This window comes from Chlorocebus sabaeus, chromosome 25 (genome assembly GCF_047675955.1).
Source record: "Chlorocebus sabaeus isolate Y175 chromosome 25, mChlSab1.0.hap1, whole genome shotgun sequence".
Lineage (NCBI taxonomy): Eukaryota > Metazoa > Chordata > Mammalia > Primates > Cercopithecidae > Chlorocebus > Chlorocebus sabaeus.
Genome location: NC_132928.1, coordinates 25,061,569 through 25,087,050, shown reverse-complemented (window position 1 = coordinate 25,087,050; position 25,482 = coordinate 25,061,569). Strand labels below are relative to the sequence as shown.

At 43.7% G+C, this 25,482-nt stretch overlaps 2 protein-coding genes and 1 long non-coding RNA gene across 7 annotated transcripts in view; 1 reads left to right on the top strand and 2 right to left on the bottom strand.

The window, feature by feature from the left end:
• Window positions 1-2,638: 2,638 nt before the first annotated feature.
• Window positions 2,639-10,942, bottom strand: PPP1R15B (protein phosphatase 1 regulatory subunit 15B). 4 transcript variants are annotated; one of them, XR_005236097.2, is made up of 3 exons: window positions 9,037-10,940; window positions 8,450-8,545; window positions 2,639-5,304 (listed from the first exon to the last, which is right to left on the bottom strand). XR_005236097.2 is itself a non-coding variant. In XM_073011581.1 (3 exons), exons 1-3 carry the CDS (start codon window positions 10,358-10,360, stop codon window positions 5,301-5,303), a joined length of 2,034 nt encoding a protein of 677 aa, XP_072867682.1. In that variant the 5' UTR covers window positions 10,361-10,942; the 3' UTR covers window positions 2,639-5,300. The 4 variants fall into 4 exon arrangements, 2 of the variants coding, with proteins under 2 accessions (XP_072867682.1, XP_007986997.3); XM_073011581.1 differs by adding an exon at window positions 5,644-5,762 and having other exon boundaries at window positions 8,450-10,942; XR_005236098.2 differs by lacking the exon at window positions 2,639-5,304 and adding an exon at window positions 5,659-5,762 and having other exon boundaries at window positions 9,037-10,942.
• Window positions 10,624-25,482, top strand: part of LOC119619604 (uncharacterized) — a 32,333-nt gene continuing 17,474 nt past the window's right edge. For both annotated transcript variants that reach the window (XR_005236096.2, XR_012091208.1), the window contains exon 1: window positions 10,624-10,730. This is a non-coding gene — a long non-coding RNA (uncharacterized lncRNA). The remainder of the gene's footprint in view (window positions 10,731-25,482) is intronic.
• The window catches only part of PIK3C2B (phosphatidylinositol-4-phosphate 3-kinase catalytic subunit type 2 beta), a 71,348-nt gene continuing 67,671 nt past the window's right edge, over window positions 21,806-25,482 (bottom strand). The window contains exons 32-33 of the mRNA XM_007988803.3: window positions 24,781-24,909; window positions 21,806-24,213 (exon numbers count right to left, since the gene is read on the bottom strand). Of these exons, the coding sequence (XP_007986994.3) occupies window positions 24,025-24,213; window positions 24,781-24,909 (318 nt within the window). The 3' untranslated portion in view covers window positions 21,806-24,024. The remainder of the gene's footprint in view (window positions 24,214-24,780; window positions 24,910-25,482) is intronic.

Genomic DNA, 25,482 nt, shown 5'->3' with positions numbered 1-25,482 from the left:
CTTCATCCTTCTTCTTGGTAAGGATCTATAACAGCAGTGAAAATAAAATATTCAGCAAATAAAGGCAGGAGGAAACGGAAAGGATATTACTGAGACAAAGGGGGAAGTGTAAAACATTAAAAGAACAAAACCTGAAAAATTGTTCCAAAGCTGCTTCCCTTGTAGTACAGCTTTCCAGGCCTTGTGGCTCTCAGACTCATTCAATCTCTAGGGTATCCTCCCTGTGGATCAAGCAACCTACTTTCCACAAACCTAGTTTTCCCTGTCTCTCCCTGATGAGATTAAGGAGTCTGCCAGTGGTGGAACACTGATGTAACTCAAATTGCTTACATGGTAACACATAACCCCTACTCTCAACTGCCTTCTCCATTCCATGTGTAGAATGAGTTAGTTCTCTTTAAATTCCCTGATGTCAAATCTGCCACTGAAACATATTGGTTAAAAGCATCATAGGTCCTACTTGATGAATCCTCAAAGTCGGCAGGGTTAGAAGATTTGTGTATCCTCTTTATGATACCGATTATTACAGATCTCAGTATCACGCTGCCTTTGTATTTTAAAGTTATAACTGACCAACACAGACTTGTCTCGCTGGAGCACACCCAGGAAGAAGACTGGTGTTTTGTGTTGATCACAAAACATTCAACTAAGTTCATAAGGAAAGATTCCAAATAGCTAACATGTGTATCACTAAATAACTCTCAAAACCTCTTTTTACAGATGAAAGGAAATTAAGTCTCTCAGCTCAGAAAGGCACCCTGGGAAGCATTATCTTTTAATGTACCAAAAAAGTCTTTGTATATCTCTGTATTAGATGCTTTTATAAACAACATGCATTATTATGAGAAAAAAATGAAAATTTCCCATTTTTATTTTAAAAAGGTACAGAGAATAGAGTCCAAATGAAGTCTCCAAATGAGAATATGCCAGAGAACATCAAATTCCCAAATCTGAGTAACTATCTAAATTTCTGAGGTCGCAGCCAGGCCAACATGGCAAAATCCCATCTGTACAAAAAACAGAAAAATTAGCTGAGTGTGGTGGTGTGAACCTGGAGACCCAGCTACTCAGAAGGCTGAGGTGGGAGAATCGCTTGAGCCGGGAGGTTGAGGCTGTTGAGGCTGCAGTGAGCCAAGATCGCACCAATGCACTGCAGCCTGGAGGACAGAGCAAGACCCTGTCTCAAAAAAACAAGAAATTCTGAGGTCAGCAATTAAATATTTGCTTTTAACTTTCTACTAAAGTACAAAAGAAAAATAACACAATTTCTACAAAATATCAGGATAAGCATAGCAATAAATCTGGCTTAACGTAAATGTAGCCATTTATTACTGGGGAATGGCAGACATGCTTCAATTAACCCCAAGATAGAAATAAAATTATATCCCGGGGATGTCAACTCAGTTTGTACTAAATATTGTTTAACTGCAACTAAATGTTAGTTTCTTTCCTTCCAGTTCAGAAATGTATCTTAGTAACTTTTCTTCATTATCATCTTGAAAGTACCTGAATTAAGAGTGCTATTATTCTTTAATCCATTAATAGGATTGTCATAACCCAAATAGGGCTTAATCCATTAATAGGGTTGCCATAACCCAAATGCTTTCTTTTCAGAGTAAAATTTTTTTCTGATTTTTTTTTTTTTCTTTTGAGGCAGTCTCAGTGATCCATGTATCTAGTATTAAAGCATGATTCCATCTATTTTTTGAGATGAGTCTGTCACCCAGGCTGGAGTACAATGGTGTAATCACAGCTCACTGCAGGCCTTAACTTCTGTGCTCAAGCAACCCTCCTGCCTCAGCCTCCCAAGTAACTAGGTCTATAGGCTGGGACCACAGGTGTGCAACACCATGGGCCAGTTTGTTTTTGTTTTGTAGAGGTGTCTCACTGTATTGCTCAGGCTGGTCTTGAACTCCAGGCCTCAAGCAATCCTCCCACCTCAGTCTCCCAAAGTGCTGGAATTACAGGCATGAGCCACTATGCCTGGCCCACTTTTGTAAATGAGAGAGCATCATGATTTTACATGATTACCATGATTAATAACACACAAAACAGCCGGGCAGGGTGGCTCACACCTGTAATCCTAGCACTTTGGTAGGCCGAGGCGGGCAGGTCACGAGGTCAGGAGATCGAGACTAACCTGGCCAACATGGTGATATCCCATCTCTACTAAAAATACACAATTTAGCCAGGCATGGTGGCAAGTGCCTGTAATCCCAGCTACTCGGGAGGCTGAGGCAGGAGAATCGCTTGAAACCACAAGGCGGAGGTTGCAGTGATCTGAGATCATGCCACTTCAATGGAGCCTAGGTAACAGAGCAAGGCTCTGTCTCAAAAAAAATAAATAAATAATGCACAAAACGGAGATCTCCCTGCTACGTAAGCACTAGGCTAAGCCAAGTATCTGAATGTTATTGCTTCTGTGAATATCCAGTTTAATTTTCTTTGCAGCAGAACTGAAAAGCTAGGGCCTATTTCAGAATCAAATCTTCAGTTTCTTAGAAGGGCCTCTCATAATACTTCAAGAACCAAATTCTTCTATTACTAAAATGCTGTTTGCAATTATACTAATCCTGCTTAGTAATTCCAAAACCACTGTAAAATACTATGATACATATAATATAAAGTTGAACCAAAATATAATTTAACATTTAATAATTGCAAATATATTTATTACAATTTACAGATTAGTTATGTTATATACACAAATATAATTTTAACTATAAAATCCCAACACACTAGTTACATTTAAATCATTGATCTGTAGAAGCCAATTTACAGTCTTCTTGTCCCCTAACTTTACCTTCCTTAAATTATACAAAAATAAAATCTGATAGTTTTCAAGTCAAACATGAAGAGGTGTTACATTTTATTACTCAGAAATGGAACTTTTACCTGTCTGTACAAAGCCTTTTACATGCTACATTGACACTTAAAGCACCATTAATAAGACTTTAAATGTGTAAAAGGTTTAATTAAAATCTCCAAAGATTTTCTCTTTAAGATTATGGGGGTTTAACTTTGTTCTAACTAGAATTGGGATGAAACAAGAATTTTGCTTTTTTCTCCTTCAGTCCAACTTTAAAATAGTCCTTTCTGTCCTTCTTATCAACTTCTGATCACTTCTTCCAAGGAGGTTAGTATATGGAAGAACTCTTAATCAAGCTTTCACATATTTGGTAGTGAGGTTAGAATCCCATGGGGAACAATTTTCCAAAATCCAATGAAAGATGTCTCATTATTTTCAAATACACAGAGGTGCTAGGTTTCAGAAACAGAAAACACACCGTTAAGTCTCGGAAATAAAATGTTTTAGCCTGGTTTTAAAAGAATGCCTATTACGTTGTCAAAAGGCTTTTTTCAAGGCAAATGATGCCTGCTTTCCAACCGACATCCCTGTTGCTTGAAACTAGCCTGTTTTCATGTTATTAGACCATCCTATAAATGTGCTCCCTATGATTACCTAAAGTGGAGATGCACAAAACACACAGAATAAGGGCTCTGCAAAAACTTGATCAGTTTTCATAGTGTTGCATTCTCAATGTGTTTAATTATGAATATATAAACAGGGGAGGCAGTTCGCAGAACCAGACAGAAATAAAATAATGACCAGGTAGATTGTAAACTGAGGTAGTAACCCTGTAAGCACTTCTGATGAAAAATTCATCCCCACACTTAAATAAGTTCAAAACTAAGAGGTCACCTATTCTACTTATGTCTTCCATTACCTGTGACAGGAAGCACACGGAATGAAAGCAGACCACTGAAGAGTTAACTACCCCTCAGCCTAACTTATGTGTACCTTGTAAAGCTAAACAAATAAAGCAAACACAAGCAGTCAATGCGAAGACTTAATTCAAAGTAAGCTTTGGGCTAAAGATATTAAGACTTTGTAGTCATTAATCTATACCTCTATCCTTTCCTGAAAGTAAAGGCCTTGCCATTACTTCTCTCCTTATTAAACAGTAGGACACAATAAACCTGGATACTGACTGAAGTTTATATTTTACATTTCAAACGTGAAAATTCAGAACTGCCCATTTCCAATTTTACAGTGGGATCCTGACAGGTTTTTAAAGTGACAGTGCTGAGGCATGATATTCGTTAACACTGGTTTTCTATTGAGAACATAATACACCAAAACCAAATTGCTCTGTCTCCCATTTTCTTTCTAGGAAATTGCTAGGCTTTTAAGTTTAAAAAATAAATGATTATGATGTAATTATTACTTTCCAGAGTGTTCTGCAACAACTTCAACCTGTTAAAGAGATACAAAGAACTATATTAAACTGGGAACTATAATAACATATACAGAACCCTCTCCAAACAACAGTTTCCAAAGAAATTAAATACATTAGACATTAAAATTTGGTAGAAAGATGCAGCTTTCCCAAAGTAGTAAAGTACTGCACATATGGATTTTGTGGCAATCCTTGGAAATATCCTAGGTATAACTTAATGTAGAAACAAAAGGTTAACACACATTTTCAACCCAAGTCATTTTTACAAGAAAAAAAAAGTGACACAAAATAATGTACTTTAAGTTGGTAGCATACACAAGGTTATTTTTCAGCCTAAGGTAGATAGGCCAAATCATTGAAATAAAAAAACACAGAAAAACATAAAAGCCCATTAACTTCTGAATTTTGGGAAAGAAATAAGAGTCCAAAGTTTTCAGATAGGCACACATAATTTAGATTAGAAATGAAAATGGGCTTTAAGCCCTATAAATATTGTTTTCCAAGAAAATAAGTTTTGAAAGTGCAAAATGACAACTCAAAAAGGTCCCCTTTTCACCTCATGCATGCAAAGGACATTTAAAAGCACATCCAACTAAATCAAAAAAGGGAGGATTCGAAATTTCACTAGTTCATCCTTCATTATCAGGGCTGGCTTCAAACCTGAATGTTTCTGATTGGAATATGTTGGGGAAAAAAAAAATTAAACTAGATCCAAGTTACATTGCCTCTTAAAAAAAAAAAAAAAAAAAAAAGTCAAAGGACAGCTGCCAAGATTTGTTTTTAAAAGACACCTCTCAGGTAAGAGGTAGTGTATGCTAGGACTACAGGCTGCCAACTCATCTTAACATTTCTTGAAAACATTAAGTCCTTTGAAGCATGTTCCCTGGAGTCTATTAAACATTCTTTCTCTGTGCTCAAATGTCAAGCAATATCCAATAGCATCTTCTGTTTCTTGAATTCGTTTCTGGAACCTGCATCCATCCCTTGCAAATTCTTCCCATGGTCCTTTGCGATCCTCGTCACCACTTATATAATACTCAGTAACTTCTTCAAGGAAGGTTACCTACAAAAACAAAGACTAATTTTAATAACTCTCTAGGATCTTACAATTAGCGTTGGGGTCAATAACCCTTTATGCTACCAATTTTTTCAGAATATAAAATATCTTACTATTCCCAACTAAAAATAACATCTTGTTCTTAGGAATATTTGGTTCCAGCTATATCTGAAGTTAAAAAAAAAAAAAAAAAAAAGTTCTGTCACACCTGTAATCCCAGCACTTTGGGAGGCAGAGGCAGGCGGATTACCTGAGGTCAGGAGTTCAAGACCAGCCTGGCCAACATGGTGAAACCCTGTCTCTACTAAAAATACAAAAAAATTAGCCAGGCGTGGTGGCGCACACCTGTAATCCCAGTTACTCAGGAGGCTGAGGCAGGAGAACAGCTTGAACCTGGGAAGTGGAGGTTGCAGTGAGCCGAGATCGCACCACTGTACTTCAGCCTGGGCAACAAGAGCGAAATTCTGTCTCAAAAAAAAAAAAAAGTTCTGATTAGATGGCATTTGGATAAAATAGTGAACAAATGTCACCTAAATATTTCATGTAGAGACATATATCTTTCATTTGTATATATATATCCTTCATTTATCTATATCTGCATAATACACACACACAGTCGTCTGCTCCCACGCATCCCCCACCAGCCCTTGGCTTTTGTTGTTAATAAAATGAATCCAGATGGGGAATTGAATTTTTCATGCTGTTATTAACCCCTGCTATTTTTTAAGCCTTAGGGAAATACAGTTCTGTGATATTCTTCCCTCAAAATGATAAGCAAAATATTTCTGAAAATAACCGCCATATCCCCGGAAGTCACTGTTTTTATCATTGCATAAAGGCTTTAACGATATTTTTGCTTACTTCTATTCTTTTTCCTTTTAGAAAATGTTTTCACTTTCCAACTTTTAAATCAACATGTAGTACTATTTTTGTATCATTACTTTGGCAATAACAATACAGAAGAGAAAAAGTTACTCAGTAAAACAAAGTACAGCAAAATTAGTATTTTTAACGCTGTGTTACTCTAAGAAACTTTGTAGTTGATTTCAAAAACCTTTGTATTCAATATGCTACCCTATATATGAAATTGTGATTCTAATATACATAATGACATGTAATGAGTGACAATCCCTACTCATTACTACTTAATCACTACTTAATTTCTATGAAGCTTCTTTCTAAGCTATCAAACTCCAAAAGCAAATACTCACTTTAAAGTATGTTTAATAGTTACATCAGCTAACCCTACTGTGGCCTACTACTTTCGTTCCCTTTACATCAGGCCAAGGGATGCCCCTGAGGACAATTAGCAGGTATGTAACACCTTACCAGTTATTGCATTCTAGTCTTGAATACTACTCATTCATTGTGTCATTAAGATAAATGATAAAAACGTACAGTGTTTATCATATACCAGCTCTTTTCAAAGAGCTTCACATTTTTATCTCATTTAATCCTCACATTAACCCTATGAGGTACGGATCATTATACAGATAAGAAAACAGAGGTAGAAGGGTTTTTTAGACTCACTACCCATCATCCTATATACTTCATATATTCCATACATCATACTCCATATATACCAACGACAGGTAGTCAAAGGCTGTCAAATAATTCTATCATATTCAGACATAATCATTTACAAATTCTGCTTCTAGTTCACAGTCAATAGTATCATCTACTCCACTCATTTCATTTTACTCAATGAGCAAGCTAAAATTAGACATGAGACTGGCCTGAGGTCTCTCAATAAGAGCTAGCATTTAAAGGCAAGGCAATAAATTCTGAAATTTACTTGTCTCATTTAAATCTTGCAATAACTTGTACAATAGATATTATTATTTTTCCCATCAAGTAAGAGTGAATTGAGGCCATGAGAGTCAAGTAACTTGCCAGGTCTGGCTGCCTTCCAAATCTCTCCGCCTTAACCACTGAGGAGTAGAGAACACGGGGCTCCAGCTGCCAAGTGCTCATTCCATTGCCCCACTTTGTTTCTTACCTATTCATTTAAAATAGGTCATTTTGTCAGGGGCCCCTTAAAAGGACAGAGAGATGGCATTTACACAGTGTGAACTAAAATTTGATTTTTAACATGACTTATTCTGCCCTAAAGGTAAGACGTAAGATTATCACCATTTGGAGATATTTTCTACCCAGGAATAATTTCAAAGTATTAAGCTGGCCATTTGGAGCCAAGAGATTATGGCACTGTCCATCTGAAACTCCCCAGTGCGGCGGAAGCTGAGGTCAATAATAACTCACCCACTATCTTCTCTTTCCAAGTAACGGCATAGGAAACTAAAAAACTTTCCCTCTACAATAGACACCTTTCGGTTTGCGGAGAGTTCAATTAATAACTTTAGTTAAAGCAACTATAAAGAAAAACAAACCAACTCAAAACACTCCCAAAATAAGGTTAACCTGAAATTAGCCTGGGAATAGGAAGCAACTAGTCAAGATAAACCAAGTAAGTGGCCATCACTGTTTTTATTAATATTAACTGTAGCTGACCACTGATAACTAGCACTGCATTCCTAAGAAAAGGCAATACCATTTCCTGTACTGGCTTTGACTTTCAATTAAAATCATGTAACGTCAAAACCACTGAAATTACTATTTTCTTTCATGGCAAATTGGACCAGATAAATCTGACTTACTACTTGATATCATCATCCCTTTGGGTTGTAATGGACAGGAATGAAGACACTCTTCTTATATGCAAAAAAAATATTAAGTATTTGCAAACAACATACATTTAAAATCATTTTAAAACTCTATGGCTGTTACAGGACCTTTTCAATCTCTAGAAAAATTAAATCGTGTATACACAAAGTTTAATAGTCCGTTAAAAAGTGTGAAAAGTTGAAGCTTGTAAAGAAACAGTCCAGAACTACCAACCCAAAGAAAAATGGCACTTTCCTGCTAACATCTACACGCTGGTATGTTCGTCGTGGACAGCAAAAATGTGCATGGGGGTGGGGAGTCAGGGAGAGGAGAAGGGTCATTTACATATTTCTCAATGCAAGTATACGAATTTAGAGGTCTTCCTCAAAAACACATGCACTCCTAAGCCTCCAAAGTCATGCTGCTATATTTAACCATATCAAAACAGTCAGAACATATCAGGCATGTTAAAAGATAAGAAACAAACCTTTTTTCTTTTGACACGTGTCTGTCTTCCTCCAGAAAGAACGTCACGCTGTACCGAGTCTGGACATTCACTTTCTTGGCTCCCCAACAGCTGCACCTTACAAGAAAGTAAGGTGTGACACTCAGAAATGGCCACAATGGACTCAGATGGGGTCTTTGAGTCACGACAGCCTTTCCCATTTTCCCCTGATGTTTGAAAAGGAGCCTTAAAATTTAAAGGGTTGTAAGGGTCATCAGAATTACAGAAAGAGTTCCACAGTTTGAGACTCTCTGCTTCATCTGCACTAGATTCCCAATCATCTTCCTCCCCAGAACTATGCTCAGGGGTCTCAGGAAGGCTTCCAGACTGGGAGGAATTCTCTAGATCAGACTTGCCAGACAAATCCTTCTCTGAATCAGAAGGCTCTTCAGGAACAATTCTGGCAGCAGTCTGAATTGTTGCTGTAAAGTTCTGGGGATTATAAGGATCTACACTGTAGAAAGAGTTCCAAAGGTGAAGCCCTTCAGGGTCTTGCTCAAGGTCTGAGTCTGACAGTGAGCTATCACTATCAAAACCATCATCCTCAGCTTCCTCATCCCAATCCTCACCTTCTGGATCAGAACTTGTTTCCAGGTCACTGGATGCACCTCCCAAAATATAATCTATCAGTTTGTTACTACAAGCTGGTCTGGCAGAAATGGGAAGGTCATCTTTTAGGTATGAGTAATCAACTACACTTATTCGGCCCTCTCCAGGCTCCTTTTCCATAGGTATCTCACAAGATGGACAGCTCTCAGAAGGGCTCTGTTCTTCCAAAGCAAGTGGAACCTCTGCAGTTAATATTTCTATTTTTTCTTCAGCGGATTCCTGGGTGGTTCCAGGAATGTCTTCAGCAGCAGGAACAAACTGTGTTGGGTTATCTCTGCAGTGTTTCGGATCCATCCGGAGAAGGCTGTGTTCCTCCTCCAGGCTGTGGTAGCCATTATCCTGGTCAGGGGTGGGTAACTCTTGCCCCTTGCTAGCCTGCTGAAGGAATTCCAGTCGTTTCATGCGAAGATGGTGAATTTCTGGTAGGCCTTCTGTAGAAAGAGGTGGACATCCCTGCCACGAGGCCGGAGTGAGTTCTGCACTCAGCGGCTGGGGATGACAGTGGTCCTCTCTCAGGCAGCTGCTCTCTGTGGTTAGTGTCTGGAAGCCCACTAGCTCGCCATTAACATCACTGTTCTGATAGCTGACTTCTAGCCTAGGAAAGCAGTCCAGGTAGGAGGGGCTCAGCAAATAGGATACCACATTAAAAGTGTCTATGCGTTGAATGTTTAGAGGCCCAGAGAGCGAAGAGCCAAGTTCCCGGTCAGAGTACAGACGGGATTGAAGGCTACAGGGCAACAGCTCCACTCCCCCGAGCTGCTGCTCTAAGAGAAAAGCGTGTGCTGCAGGGTCCAAAGCACTTCCCTTGGCCTTAAGCTCCAATTCTAAGTCTGGGGGCGAACACTGCCAGTGGATCCCCTCCTCTAGCCAATTAAGGGGACTGGTGGCCGAGGAGTCTGAGGAGTCGAGCTTCAGCGAACTCAAAGATTTTTGCGCTGTGGAGGCGGCTGGTTTCTCCCGTCCCTTCAGGGATCTGTAGACTCCAGCAAAATCTAGCCATCTGGTCGGAAACATTCCACCGAAAAGTTGGCTCCAAATTAGCACCTTCTGAAGCAATCCGGGGAGCGGCGCAAGGAGCTGGGAGAGCAGCTTCGTCCAGTAGCTGACCCGAGTCTCGGGCTGGGCAGAGGAAAGCAGTGTGGGGTCCCCGAAGTTTTCCGGGGCAAGAGGCATCGGGAACTTAGAAGAGCCTGCTTGCGATCGCCGAGGGAAAAACGGTGGCCAGAACCGGAAGCCCGCCAGAGTGCCAGGCCGTTTCCGCGACCCGCCTGTCTCAGGCTCCATCTCCTTTTCCTTGGCACTTTCTCGGGTAGGGCCGCGGCGCTCAGCGGCTGGAGGTCGGACGGAATTCGGAGGAAACCTACAGAGTCTCGGCCTTGCCCAGTGGTGGCGTCGGTGCTCCAGGCCGATCTCCGAGCCAGCAGAAAAGCCACAGAGGGCAGCGGATGCGGCAGCGGGCGGCAGAACACAGGGAGAAACACCCCGCGCAATACGCGGCAGCTGATGCGACTTCCATCCTGGAGGGAAAAGACGTTCCCTAGTCGGCTCGACGCTTCAACACCATCGATAGGAGCCAGCCCACGGCCTCGGCGGTGGTTTTCTGAGTGACAGAAGGTTGAAGAACCCCTGAGCAACGCGACACCGGAAGGGCTAGGTAGGTTGGCTGGTGCGGTGGAAGCGAAGCCCAAAATGGCCGCAGGGCCCGCGCGCCGGCAGGACACCTCCCAGCCGCCGGAAGAGACGCAGGACTGCTGGGCGTCTACGCCACTAGCGCCGCGCCGCCCAACGCCTCTCGCAAAGCCCCGGGGGGCGGGGCTTTCCGCCCACTTCCGTGTGGCCGCCGATTGGTCGCGCCGGATTTCCCTGTCGGCTTCCTTACTCGAGGTAGCGCCGCACGGTAGCGCGAGGTTGCATCAGCCGGCGGGATGCAGGCATGCGCAGTTGTTTCTGTGTGGTCTCTTAGGCGACCGCCGCAACAGCCCTCTAGGCTAAAGGGCTTGGGTAGGAAAGGGGTTTTCAAGATAACCCGAGAATTTCCCGGAGGCGTTTTGATGGCCTAATACACACTAACGTGCGTACAGTCATCGCCTCGTATGAAATGGGGATTAGTTCCAGGACGCCGTAGACACCAGAATCCGCAGATTCTGGTCAAGTCCCTTATGTAAAATGGTGTAGTGTTTGCATATAACCTACATACACCTTCCCAGATACTTTAAATCATCCCCTAGATTAAGTAAATTACCTAATACAATGCAAGTGCTATGGAACTAGTTGTTATATTGTATTTATTTGTATTATGTTTTATTGTCTTTATTTTTCCGGAATATTTTCAATCCATGGAAGGTTGAATGCCCTGTGGGCCAATTATAGGGTTATCGTAGTCTTAAATTTTTATTATTTATTTGTTTGAGACAGGGTCTGGCTGTGTCGCCCAGGCTGGAGTGCAGTGGTGCGATCTCGGCTCACTGCAGCCTCAACCTCCTGTGCTCCAGTGAGCCTCCCACCTCAGCCTCCTGAGGAGCTGGAATTACAGGGTCGCACCACCACGTCCAATTTTTTTTTTTTTTTTTGTGACAGAGACCCACTCTGTCGCCAGGCTGGAGTGCAGTGGCGCTATCTCGGCTCACTGCAACCTCTGCCTCCCGGGTTCAAGCGATTCTCCTGCCTCAGCCTCCCGAGTAGCTGGTACTACAGGCGCGTGCCACCACGCCCAGTAATTTTTTTGTATTTTTGGCAGAGACAGGGTTTCACGATGTTGGCTAGGATGGTCTCGATCTCCTGACCTTATGATCTGCCCACCTCAGCCTCCCAAAGTGCTGAGATTACAGGCGTGAGCCACTGCGCTCAGTCAATTTTTGCATATTTTTGTGGAGACAGGGTTTCGTCGTGTTGCCCAGGTTGGTTTCAAACTCGGCTCATGTTATCTGTCCGCCTGGGCCTCCTAAAATGCTGGGGTTACAGGCATGAGCCACCGCGCCCAGCCTGACAGGTATTTCAGGGTTCTCCTATTGTTGAGTACTATGTAGACCATCAACCTGAGATCTTATGTAAAAGGTGGGCAGTGCTGCATAAATACATGTCTGGTATGGGGCAAACTAAACTCAGAGAAGCAGCTCAGTTCCCAGAACTATTTACTCTTTTTTATGCTTCCAAGCAGGCAACATATTCAAATCATATTTATGAATACTTCCTTAGCAACCAGAACCACCGAATACAACACCCAAAAAGGAAACATGGACTACTATCCTTTGGAAAAAAAAAATTGTCTGGTAATTTTAATTGCTGTATTTGATTCTGTCTTGTGAGTTTGGTCTTAGTTCATTTCTTTATTTCTGCCAAAACTTTGTAATAGATACTCCTGAAGTCAGATGTCAATTACAGAGGGAGGGTGACAGTTATGAGCACTAGAGACAGCAGAAAAATCTTTAAGGAGCCAGAAGGAGACGAGCAGCTCTTCCTGCCTTACTGGGCCTATTCAAGAACAATCACTTCTTTTTCTTTTTCTTTTTTTTTTTGTTTGTTTGTTTGTTTGAGACCGAGTCTCGCTCTGTTGCCCACGCTATAGTGCAGTGGCGTGATCTCCGCTCACTGCAACCTCTGCCTTCCTGGGATCAAACTATTCTCCTGCCCCGGCCTCCCCAGTAGCTAGGACTATAGGCGCCTGCCACCACGCCTGTCTAACTTTTATATTTTCAGTAGAGATGGGGTTTCACCGTGTTAGCCAGAATGGTCTCGATCTCCTGACCTCGTGATCCACCTGCCTCAGCCTCCCAAAGTGCTGGGATTACAGGTGTGAGCCACCATGCCCGGCACAACCACTTCTTTCTAGGAAGCCAAGAGGACCTCAGTTTCTGTTGTTTATCCTGTATTATTATCCATACCTCTGGAAAATCTCAATCCTAAGAACTTCAGAAAAATGTTTAATAATAGAGGTCAGTTTCATAATAGAGATCCAAGTAGGTAAATTTGTTACCGGAAGCCTGTTTCTTGTAAAGTGAGGCTAGTAATTCCTCTTTCAATGCGTTGGTAAGAAAACTAGGTTTTCTCAATGCCTAGCCTAGACAGAGTAGGAGCACAAAGATTAGCTAATATTCTTGTATGGTTCTGCTTCACAGTCTTCAGTTGTTTCCTCATTGCCTGCAGAATAAAGGCTCTATTCAGCCTGTCCTCCCACTGTACTCTTCCAGCCTCCTCTGTCACTTGTCTTCATGCATGTTATATTCTAGGAACACTGGACTTACCTATACTCCTTGTTTCCGGCCTTTACTCATGCTGTTTCTCAGCCAAGAAAAGCTTCACCTTTCCTGTTACATACCTACTCATCCTTCAAGATCCAATTCAAATGTCAGCTTCTCCTTGAAGCCTTCGTTGACCTTTCCAGCCAGAATTAATGGATCCCTCACAGCATTTATATTATTCTGCTCTATTAGAGCACTTAACATATTGCATTACATATACCTATAAATGTTCTCTCTTGCTGGTCCCTGAACTCCTTGAGGGCTATATCCAACTATCTAGCAAAGTGGTTCCCAAAGTATGGTGTGGGCACCCCTGGGGATCCTGCTTTGAAACCCTTTCAGAGAGTCCTTAAGGCAAAAATATTTTCATAATAATTCTAAGCTTTTTTAACTCTCATTTTCTCATGCATGTACAGTGAAGTTTTCTAGAAGATACATGGTGTGTGATCTGGCAACAGAAGGAATGCAAAAACAGATAGATATGAGATTCTAGCCATTTTATATTAAGCCAGATACTAAAGACATTTGGGAGAAATGTAAGACAATGCCACTTTTCTTGCTAAGCTTTTTTATGTTTTGAAAAATAATTGAACATTACCAGCCTGGGCAACATGGCGAAACCCTGTCTCTACAAAACATATGAAAATTAGCCAGGCATGATGGTGCACGCCTATGGTCCCAGCTACTCAGGAGGCTGAGGTGGGAGGATTGCTTAAGTCTGGGAGGCAGAGGTTGCAGTGAGCCAAGATTGTGCCACTGCACTGCAGCCTGGGCAACAGAGTGAGATCCTGCCTAAAAAAAAAAAAAAAAAAAAAAAATTAACATGTAATTGGTTTATTATTTTTAAATGAATTTTAAAATTTTATTGTATTTTTTGTTAAAGACAGGGTTTCATATGTTGCCCAGATTGGAGTGCGGTGGGTACTCATAGGGGCAATCACAGCACGCTGTGGCCTTGAATTCCTGGGGTCAAGCAGTTCTCCTGCTTCAGCCTCCCAAGTAGCTAGAACTACAGGTGCACACCACCACACCCAGCCTAAATGAGCATTTTTCGGTTCCTCAGTTTTGAATTCATAAATAGGAAATATTGATAGATATAAACCACATAAAGGCATAAAGTTATTTGGGGTCCTTAGTAGTTTTTTTTTGAGACAGGATCTTGCTGTATTGCCCAGGCTGGAGTGTGGTGCAATCACGGCTCACTGCACCCTTGATCTCCCAGGCTCAAGCAATCCTCCCACCTCAGCCTCCCAAGTTGTTGACATGGCAGGTGTGTACCACCACATCTGTTTTTTTTTTTCATTTTATTTTATTATTATATTTTTTAGATGGAGTCTCGCTCTGTTGCCCATGCTGGAGTGCAGTGGTGCAATCTCAGCTCACTGCAAACTCCACCTCCTAGGTTCAAGGGATTCTCCTGCTTCAGCCTCCCAAGTAGCTGGGATTACAGGCACCCACCACCACGCCTGGCTAATTTTTGTATTTTTTAGTAGAGACGGTTTCACCAGGTTGGCCAAGTTAGGATTTTTTTTCTTTTTAGTAGAGATGAGGTTTCGCTATGTTGCCCAGGCTGGTCTCAAACTCCTGAGCTCAAGCAATTTGCCTGCCTCGGCCTCCCAAAGTGCAGGGATTACAGGCATGAGCCAGCACACCTGGCTGGGGCCCTCAATAATTTTTAAGAGTAAAAACTTTTTTCTTAGACCAAAAAGTTTAAGAACCACTGAGGTGGTATGTTGACTGGTACATAATAGGCACCCAATAAATGTTTGTTGAATGAACAGAAGAGTAACAATACTTTAAAATAATGTCATCTTCCTTAAAACCAAGCCTCTTGCATTCCACTGTCAACTTTGTCACCAACTGACACCACATACCCCTGAAAACAATTTCTTAAAACTTTCTTGAATGGAACTCCCCTTCCCCATGTAGTCATTGGATATATAATTTTTATTCTTCTTTATGTTAGAAGTTGATCTAGAGAGGGAAAATGCAATCATAAAGTATTTGGGCTAGGCATGGTGGCTCACACCTGTAATCCTAGCACTTGGGAGGTGGGCCAACTGCTTGAGACCAAGAGTTCAAGACCAGCCTGAGCAACATATGGCAAAACCCTGTCTCTACAAAAAATTCACCAGGTGTGGTGGTGTGCACCTGTGTTCCCAGCCACTCGGGAGGTTGAGGTGGGAGGATCACCTGAGCCCAGGAGGCTGAGGCTGCATGAGCTGAGAACATGCCACCACACTCCAGTCTGGGTGACAGAGACCCTGTCTTGAAAGAAAAAGGGATGGAAGAAAGAAAAGAAAGAAGAAAGAGGGAGGGAGGGAGGAAAGGAAGGAAAGAAAGAGAAAAAAGGAAAGGAAAGGAAAGGAAGAATGGAAGGGAGGGAGGGAGGGGAAGGGAGGAAGGGAAGGAGGGAGGAGGGAGGGAGGGAAAGAAAGAAAAAGAAAGAGAAAGAAGGAAGGAAGGGAGGGAGGGAGGGAAGGGGAAGAAGGAAAGGGAAAAGGAAGGAAGGAGGAAGGAAGGGAGGGAAGGAGAAGGAAGGAAGAAAGGAAAGAAAGGAAAGGAAGAACTATAGGAGGGGAGGGAAGGGGGGAGGGAAAGAGGGAGGGGAGGGGGAGAGGAGGGGAGGGGAGGGAGGAGGGGAGAGGAGGGAGGAGAGGAGAGGAGGGGAAGGGAGGGGGAAGGGAGTGCACGGGGGAGGGGAGAAGGCAAGAAGGGAGGAAAAGGAAAGAACCTGAGCAACAGCCTATAAGTTTATGAAAAAAAAGTTTAAAAAATTAAAATATTTGAGAGCTACCTCTGAGAATATGTGACTTTGCCTTGTTCGTCTCAGCTAGAAAAGTATGACTCAGCCTTCCCAAGCCTGCGCGAGAGGGCAGAGGGAGGCCAGATCTGTACACAAAGATAATATGTTGCCAAGGCCGTGTGCAGGCTGGTGAAGACAAAAAGTCCTTCTGTTAGCAAGCTGACTGGCACTTTGGCCGGAAAAAATTAAAACCTCAGTTAATTCTGTTTATTTTAAAAGACTTTGCCAGGCTGAGGTAAAGGGTATATGGCTCTTGATTTTTTCAGAGTCACCACCAGCTCCAAAATCTGATATCCCAGTATCTCCCACTCTGGCTGCCGCCTCCTACCAATCCGCACTGCCCTGATATCCCTATTCAGCTGCCGGTCAACCCCTCAGAGACCACAAACCATTGCTCTTACCACTTTTTGTGATCCATCACACTCTTCATTTCCCTCCTTACTCAGCGTGAATTTCCATGATCCAGTATTAAAACTACCCCCTTGTCCTTCTACTCCCTGGCAAAACTCCAAGCCTAGTTAAATCCAACTACTCACTCATTCTCCACCTGCACCCTTGCAGCTAATCATTGCTTAAGAAGATCGCTCAGGCATGCTGAGTGACTCACTTCATACTTGTGATCACAAATCTCCTCGATGCCAGACACTCCCACCACAGTTCCCTAGAAGCTTTGCTTCTCCTACACTCTGAGACTGTCTCACAATACTTCTTTCTTCAAATTTTTCCAGCATTTCCCATAAACACACATTCTCAGTTTATGATCACACTCATACTTCAAGAAAAAACAGATACAACTGGACATAAATCACCTCATCTTTCTCTGACCAAATCCACTGGCATTTGGACCCACATAATCTGCCTTCAATCCCTCTACAACCCAAGAAGCCTCCTGGATGCAATCCCTCCATTTTTACTCAAGGAATAATTCTGACCTCTCTTATCACTTCTCCCTAGTAACATACATGTTTCTCTCACTACTAGATCATTCACATTAACATAACTTAATATCACCTATATTAAAAATAAAAAGACCACCCAGCATGGTGGCTTATGCCTGTAATCCCTACACTTTGCAGGGCCAAGGCGGGGGGCTTGAGCCAAAGAGTTCAAGACCAGACTGGACAACATAGCAAGACCTTGTCTCTACAATTTAAAAAATTCACTAGGCTTGGTGGCTCATGCCTATAGTCCCAGCTACTCGGGAGGTTGAGGCGGGAGGACTGCTCACCACCACCCTGCAGCCTGGGTGACAAAGCGAGACACTGTCTCAAAAAAAAGTAAATAAAAATAATAATAATAAATAAAATTTAAAAACCCTTCCCTAGATATACACCCCTCCAAGCTTCTGCACCACCAGAGTGAAACCTCTCGAGAGTTGTTGGTGCTTATGGTCTCTACTTTCTCTTCACCTATACTCTCCCCAGCCTACACCAATGTGACTTTCACCCCCACCACTCATTCAGGCAGCTCTTATCAACGTCACCAAGAACATTTTGCTGTATTCACTCCTCTTGACTGTTAGGGGTTGAAGTGTGTCCCCCAAATGATAAAATCCTAACCCTCTTAGTACCTGTGAATGTGATCTTATTTGGAAATAGGTTATTTGCAGATGATCAAGTTAAGATGAGGTCATTACGGTGGGCTCTAATCCAAGATGACAGTGTCCTTATAAAAAGAGGAGATTTGGACACAGACACGTGCATGCACACGGAGAGAATGCCACAGCAATGTGAAGGCAGAGATTGGGTTGATGCATATATAAGCCAAGGAATTCCAGATTGCCAGCAAACCTCCAAAAGCCAGGAGAGAAACATGGAACAGACTCTCTCACAGCCCTCACAAGGAATCAACCTTGCTGACACCTTGATTTTGGACTTCCAACCTCCAGAAATACATTGCTGTTTAAGCCTCTCCGTTTGTGATACTTTGTTACAGGAGCCCCAGGAAACTGATCATACTTCTTTAGGTTGCCAGGACACCATGACCTGCTCCTCCTCCTCTAAATGTTGGCCTCAATCTACCCACATGCCTCTCTAACCTGGGTGATCTCATCTCATTCCATGGAATTAAACACCACCTCAATGCTGATGACTTCCATATCTAAACTTCCAGACTGACTTCCCTTGGGCTTCAGATTCCACTGTTACTTCTCCACTTAGATTTCTATCACATATCTCAAACTTAACACAATCAGAAGTCTTGATTGAGCTCTACTGAACCTACCTCCCCACTCCCAGTAATTCCTCCAGAGGACTCTGCCTACATTCTGAGGTTCCACACGGAGGAGTCATCCTCAACTCCCCTTTCCCTCAATTCTATACGCAGTCCATCAGCAAGTCCTGTCAGCTCTACCTTCAAAATATATCCAGAATTTGAACACTTTCTGTCATCCCCAAGCTACCATCATTTCCCTCCTGGACTACAATAGCCTCCTCTTCTGCTTCTATTTTTGCTTCAAACAGCAGCCAGAAGAATGATCTCTTAACATAAATTAGACATTACCATTTTTTTTGTTTGTTTGTTTGTTTTTTGAGATGGAGTCTCTCTCTGCTGCCCAGGCTAGAATGCAGTGGTGCTATCTCAGCTTACTGCAACCTCCACTTCCTGGGTTCAAGCGATTCTCCTGCCTCAGCTTCTTGAGTAGCTGGAATTACAGGCGTTCACCACCACACCTGGCTAATTTTTTTATTTTTAGTAGAGATGGGGTTTCACCAGGTTGGCCAGGCTGGTCTCGAACTCCTGACCTCAGATGATCCGCCTGCCTTGGCCTCCCAAAGTGCTGTGATTATAGCCATGAGCCACCGTGCCTGGCCCCTGCAGTTCCCTTTCTCAAAACCCCATCACCCTAAGAATAAAGCCTGAAGCTCTGATTGATTTTAACACGCAGATATCTTCTCTGAAGCCCACTCTGCCCGCCCCGCCCCTTCGCATACCACCTTATCCATATCACACTGCACTGTATTTATGTCCATGCATGCTTCCCTTGAAAGACTGAGTTCCTTGAAGACAGGATCCACACCTTTGTTGTCTGAGTAGCCACAGTACCTGACACCTCGCCTCACCCAGTGTAAGCCATTAGTGTTGTTAGTTGAATTGATCAGATACTTTAGACAAGTCCCAGCCACCAGAAAATTCTCTCCCAATTTAAAATGCTATTTTTTCACCTTTCAAATCCAATCTAATCTTTGCTCCCCAAATCTCGGCAAGCTGGGCTGCTTCATTTTTGCCACCTCTCTTTGAACTCAGAAATCTGGGCCCCCTGGGCTGCTTTTGTTTCTTTTCTCCTTGGGCAACCCCTCTCTCTCATTCCCCACCTCTCTCATTCCCACTCCCTCAGGAGGGTTCAGATTTCTACCCCATTTGGCCAGGAAATTTCCTTCACTAAGACTCTTGGCAGACTCAAGTACTAACCTTTAAAAAGTCCAAAGGGACTTGCCCAGAACTGCAGTGATACCTCAAGATCACTTAGAAATAAAGCAGGTAACACTTCCTACTGTTTACTACTGGAAAATCCCCTGGAAGCCCCCTCACAATTCCCCAGTATGAAACATGACTCCCCACTGGAGAGTTTTGGAGACTTCTGGGTACAATGCTTGAACAAGGGTCACTTCACTTCCATCCTGCACTTGGGGGGTTCACTTCTGGGCTATGGTTATGCTGTAGTGGCTTGATAGTTGCGAGGCATCTCAAGTTTCAGTTTTTTCTCCTATAAAATGGAGTTGGTTAAATATTACTAGATAGTAAACTTCTTTTTTTTTCAGACAGAGTTTCACTCTTTTTGCCCAGGCTGGAGTGCAATGGCGCAATCTCGGCTCACTGCAACCTCTGCCTCCCGGGTTCAAGCGATTCTCCTGCCTCAGCCTTCCAAGTAGCTGGGATTATAGGCGCCTGCCACTACACCCGGCTAATTTTTTGTATTTTTAGTAGAGACGGGGTTTCACTGTGTTAGCCAGGACGGTCTCAATCTCCTGACCTTGTGATCTGCCCGCCTCGGCCTCCCAAAGTGCTGGGATTACAGGCATGAGCTACCGCACCCAGCCCTGGTAGGAAACCTCTTAAATGCAGAGAACTGTCTTAATTTACCTTGGTAAGCCCTAGTCTGGTACCTAGTACAGGGCCAGGATACATTCAACACAAATGTATTTTTTTATGAATGGAGGCATGCCACTAGGTAGCACTGGTAAGAACTGTGAATGTTTGTTGACAGAATTCATGAATGAGCCATACTTACTGTCCAGGGCAGTCGTAATGGAAAATGATATCATGTATAAAAAGCACCTGAAATATCAATTAGACCTATTTAAGGGATTGTATTAAACACTGCCTAGGAGGTGTTGCACAAGGTTTGGAGTGCAACAAACCTGGGTTCAAACTCCATGACTTACTGGCTGTGTGCCCTCAGGCAAGTTACTTCATCCCTCTGAGCTTCAGTTTCTTCATCTGTAAAATGGGTAATGGTACACACCTGATCAAGTTGTTGTGAGGATAGATTTAGCTGACATGTAAAAATGGTCAGTGCAGTGCACTGGTACATATAAAAGTTACCATTTGGTGGTATAAAAAACCACTACTATTATTTTCATCTCATCCAGCAGATGTTTCAATGTAAACATCTGAACATCAACCAATTTTTTTTTTTTTTGAGATGGAGTTTCACTCTTGCTGCCCAGGCTGGAGTGCAATGGCACAATCTCAGCTCACTGCAACCTCCAGCTCCCAGGTTCAAGTGATTCTCCTGCCTAAGCCTCCTGAGTAGCTGAGATTACAGGCGTGTGCCACCACGCCCAGCTAATTTTTGTATTTTTAGTAGAGACAGGGTTTCACTATGTTGGTCAAGCTGGTCTTGAACTCCTGACCTCAGGTGATCCACCCACCTCGGCCTCCCAAAGTGTTGGGATTACAGGCATGAGCCACTGTGCCCGGCCAAACATCAACCAGTCTTTAAAATGATAGTTTCAGCTGGGTGCAGTGGCTCACACCTGTAATCCCAACACTTTGGGAGGACAAGGTGAGAGGATTGCTTGGACTCAGGAGTTCAAGACCAGCCTGCACAACGTAGCAAAACCTTGTCTCTTCTAAAAATTACTTTTAAAAATTATGGGAGGCTGGCTGGATGCAGTGGCTCACGCCTGTAATCTCAGCACTTTGGGAGGCCAAGACGGGCGGATCACGAGGCCAGGAGATCGAGACCATCCTGGCTAACACGGTGAAACCCCGTCTCTACTAAAAATACAAAAAATTAGCCGGGTGTGGTGGTGGGCGCCTGTAGTCCCAGCTACTCGGGAGGCTGAGGCAGGAGAATCACTTGAACTCGGGAGGCGGAGCTTGCAGTGAGCCAAGATTGCACCACTGCACTCCGGCCTGGGCAACAGAGCGAGACTCCGTCTCAAAAAAAAAAAAAAAAAAAAAATTATGGGAGGCTGAGGCAGGTGGATCACTTGAGCCCAGGAATTCAAGAGCAGCCTGGGAAACATGGCAAAACCCTGTCTCTACAAAGAATAAAAAAAATTAGCCAGGTATGGTGATGTGCACCTGTGGTCCCAGCTACTGGGAAGGCTGAGGTGGGAGGATGGATGGAGTCCAGGAGGTGGAGGTTGCAGTGAGCCTAGATCTCACCACTGCACTCCAAGCCTGGGCGACTGAGAGAGACCCTGTGTCAAAAAAATAAATAAAATTATCATTTCATTTTTTTCTCAAATGTCATTTATTAGAAAATACAATTCCCAAGAAAGGAGATACAAGGGATTCTGGGAAGTGGGAAGTAAACAGTACACAGATCTCTTTAAATCAGGAGCATACAGGGTCATAATAAAATGAGCTACAGGCACAGAGCCAGTAACACATTTATGGTCCGTTCATCTGGAAAAGTTTCACCGCCCACTCCCCAATCCCCTTCCCCCCACCGGAAGCAGCCAGCTTTATCCTTGACATTTTAATTTTAGAGAAAATTTAAACTTCCGTGCTGCCCTGTGGCTTCGGTCAATGGAGCTTCTTTCTCCAGTTATGGAATGAGTCAGCAAAACGGGGAGTTTCTGATCCTTGGAATTAGGGAGGGACAGTTTACAGAATGTCCTCATTTCACTCTTTTCCCAATCATGGGAAATATCTAGCCAATTCTGGTTTTAAAAGTTAATATCAAATTCCAAGTCACTCCCTCTTTTTGGCAAGGAAGACAACCCTTTGGAGTGAAACACAAAAGAGCAAATGTAAAATCCATCTGGGGCCGGGTGCGGTGGCTCACGCCTGTAATCCCAGCACTTTGGGAGGCCGAGGCAGGCAGATCACGAGGTCAAGAGATCGAGACCAGCCTGGCCAACATGGTGAAACCCCATCTCTACTAAAAATACAAAAAATTAGCTGGGCGTGGTGGTGCATGCCTGTATTCCAAGGTACTTAGGAGGCTGGGGTAGGAGAATCGCTTGAACCTGGGAGGCAGAGGTTGCAGTGAGCCGAGATCATGCCACTGCACTCCAGCCTGGTGACAGAGCGAGACTCTGTCTCCAAAACAAATTAAAAAAAAAAAAAAAAACCATCTGGTAGGGAATAAAGAATACGAAGAGATAAGAGACTCAGTCTCAGTCTCTCCCTTTGGGCTCCTGAGCTTAGCTCCAGGGGAATAATCACCACTCCAATCCAGCCTCCTACTGACCAAAGAAAAATCATGGGGCAAAAAATAACAGTTTTGATGGAATCCCCCACCCCATGCCCCTTTCCTTCAGATAGGGCATCCCTTTGGCTCCAGTAAATAGGTTTATGGCCCCACAGAATGAGAAAAAGTCTTATAAAAAGGGTGACAGAAATGGAGTTTGGGAGGGAAGCAGCACAGCAGAAAGAAGTGGGGAGTGATGGATGGTGAATGCTTTCCAGAGGCTACCTAGCAAGCAGTCACAGTGGCATCTGCAGCCCAGGGACCTCTTCCTAGGGCCAAGATGCTCTTGGGTGAAACTACATCTAAGGACTAAGTCAGCATTTTGTCCCACCAGAGAGAAATGAAGGGAGAGACCTATGGGGAAGCACCCCCAGCCTATTCATAGAGACCCGCTGACCCCCAGAAGGGCCGGGAGAATGAAGGGGCAAGGAGTAGAAAATGGTATTCAGGGCAAGTCCTAATAAAGTAGGGAAGACAAAAGGAAAAGTCCCCCAAAAAGAGCATGGGTCCCTGAATACGGGTCCTTGGCAGAACCCCAATACGGAAGGCCCTTCCTTACACACGTAGGTATCACAGCGCTCTCCTTTGGAGGCAAAATCAGAAAGGCCCAGTGGCGCAAGCCTCAGTCCAGCACAGGCAGCCCTCCCCAGCCCTCCCCAACCTGTCCTTAGAGAGGGCTCTGGCCGAGGACCCACTGGGCCCCTCCCCTAATAGTTCCTATAGCTAGAAAACAAAACAACAACAACAACAAAAACCTAGGGAAAAGTCCAATAAGAACCTTAATCATACAAAAAGTCCAAATAGTCTTCCTCTCTTGCCTTCTGGGGCATAGGTATGTCCCTTCTCGCAAGGCTTCCTGTCCCAGTTAGGACAACATCACTATTTCATTTTTTAAAAATAAAAATAAAGATATCCGCCCACCCACCCCCAAAATGCTACTTCATACAGCCCACCCCACACACTCCCCAAACCAAGCATTGCTCCCTTGACACAAGGTAAACTTAAAACTTTGCTGCAACCTCACAGCCTCCAAGGGGCTGCTCATCACAACCAACCCAGTTCAGTCTCCAGAGGAAGAGACAGCAGAGCATGTCTTACTCTCCCTGCCTCCTACTACAGAGGCCAGAATAACCTGGACCGAGCAGGAGGCCCGCCCAGGGCCCTGGCCCTTCACAAGGAACAGTCTCGCAGGGGAGAGTCCTCTCCTCCAGCTCCCACCACCAGCCTGGGATCCCGGGTGCTGGCTCTGCTGGGCTCACAAGGTGCCATGGCTTCGAGATCCCAATGCGAACCAGCCGGTCTTCTCCTGAGCCAGGTCCAGCTCTCGCAGGCGGATGTTCACCTCACCGAGGAGGACATTCTCCCAGAATCCCTGCTCACTCAGCACACTCAGCTGGAGCTCCCGCTGCTGCAGGTCTCCCTTGGGGATCCCATCATATACCAACTGCAAACAGAGACGGGGGAGGGAAGTGGTGAGAGAAGGAACAAGAAGAATCCAGAGGGAACCTGAGAGAGATGGTAAAGTCTGTTGGGGGTTGACCCAGCTGAGGCTAGCACTGACCCTGCAGAGTCCCGGTCATACAGAAGGTACACAAGGTACACAGACTCCAAGGGAAGCATTAATGAACTCTGTTCGTTGCTCAGAGGTCAAGCAGGTGAGGGCTTTGTATTGGGGCCGCTGCTCATTTTCAGCACAGGACCAGCAGGCTTCTCCTTCCCACAGGATAGGGCCAGACCCCAGCCATGAAATCCCAGCCCAAAAGGGCTGGCAAACTTTTTATGTAAGGGGACAGACAGTAAATATTTTTAGGCTTGATAAGCCACATGGTCTATGTTACAGCTACTCAATCCTGCCATTGCAACATTAAAGCAGCCACAGGCAAAACCTAAATCAGAAAGTACAGCTGTGTTCTTCATACGACGTCTTAATACGGTCTTCAATATGACTTTAGCTAGGAGAACAGGCACAGGTTGCCAACCCCTGCCCTACCCCACCATTTTCCCCACCCACCATCTCATTGTAGGTAGGATTGCAGGTTTTCCGGGCCACTTTGGTTTTCCTCTTAGTGGTTTTCTGAGGGTCAGGAAGGAGGTAAATTTTCACATAGGGGTCAGGGTCATTTCCATCCTGGAGCAGTTGCTACAACAGAATGAGAACCAAAAAATGTTAAGATTTTTAACATCTGTCTCTTCATCACCATTCCTGTGATCACACTCTGATCCAGACTCTCATCTGCCATCTGGCGTCTTGCAATGCATGACTAGTTTATTTGTCTGCTTTCAAGCTCACTCCATTCTGATAAAAATATCTACCATGATAACATTGTGTCCTATTAAAGCATCAATTGATTTGTCTATGATATCAAGTCTACACTTTTTATCCAAATCCTCAGGACATCCCATAATGTGCTCTGTTTTGAGTGAAACATCATGTTCCCAGGTATCTTCCTGCCATATCTACTATCCTTGTCTATTTTGTCATTTGGTCCACTTAACCCCTAAGAGGTAGAGATATGAGTCAGAGAGATTGAGTTGCTTGCTCAAGGGCAGTCAACTAGTGATACACCCAGCCTGATCCTTTTAAAACCTAAGTCAGATCATGTCACGCCTCTGCTCAAAACCCATCTCATTCAGGGAAAAGGCCAGGGTTCTTACTATCGGGGTAAAGTGCTGGTCCATCATACCCTCTCCAACCTCATCATCCACTCCTCTC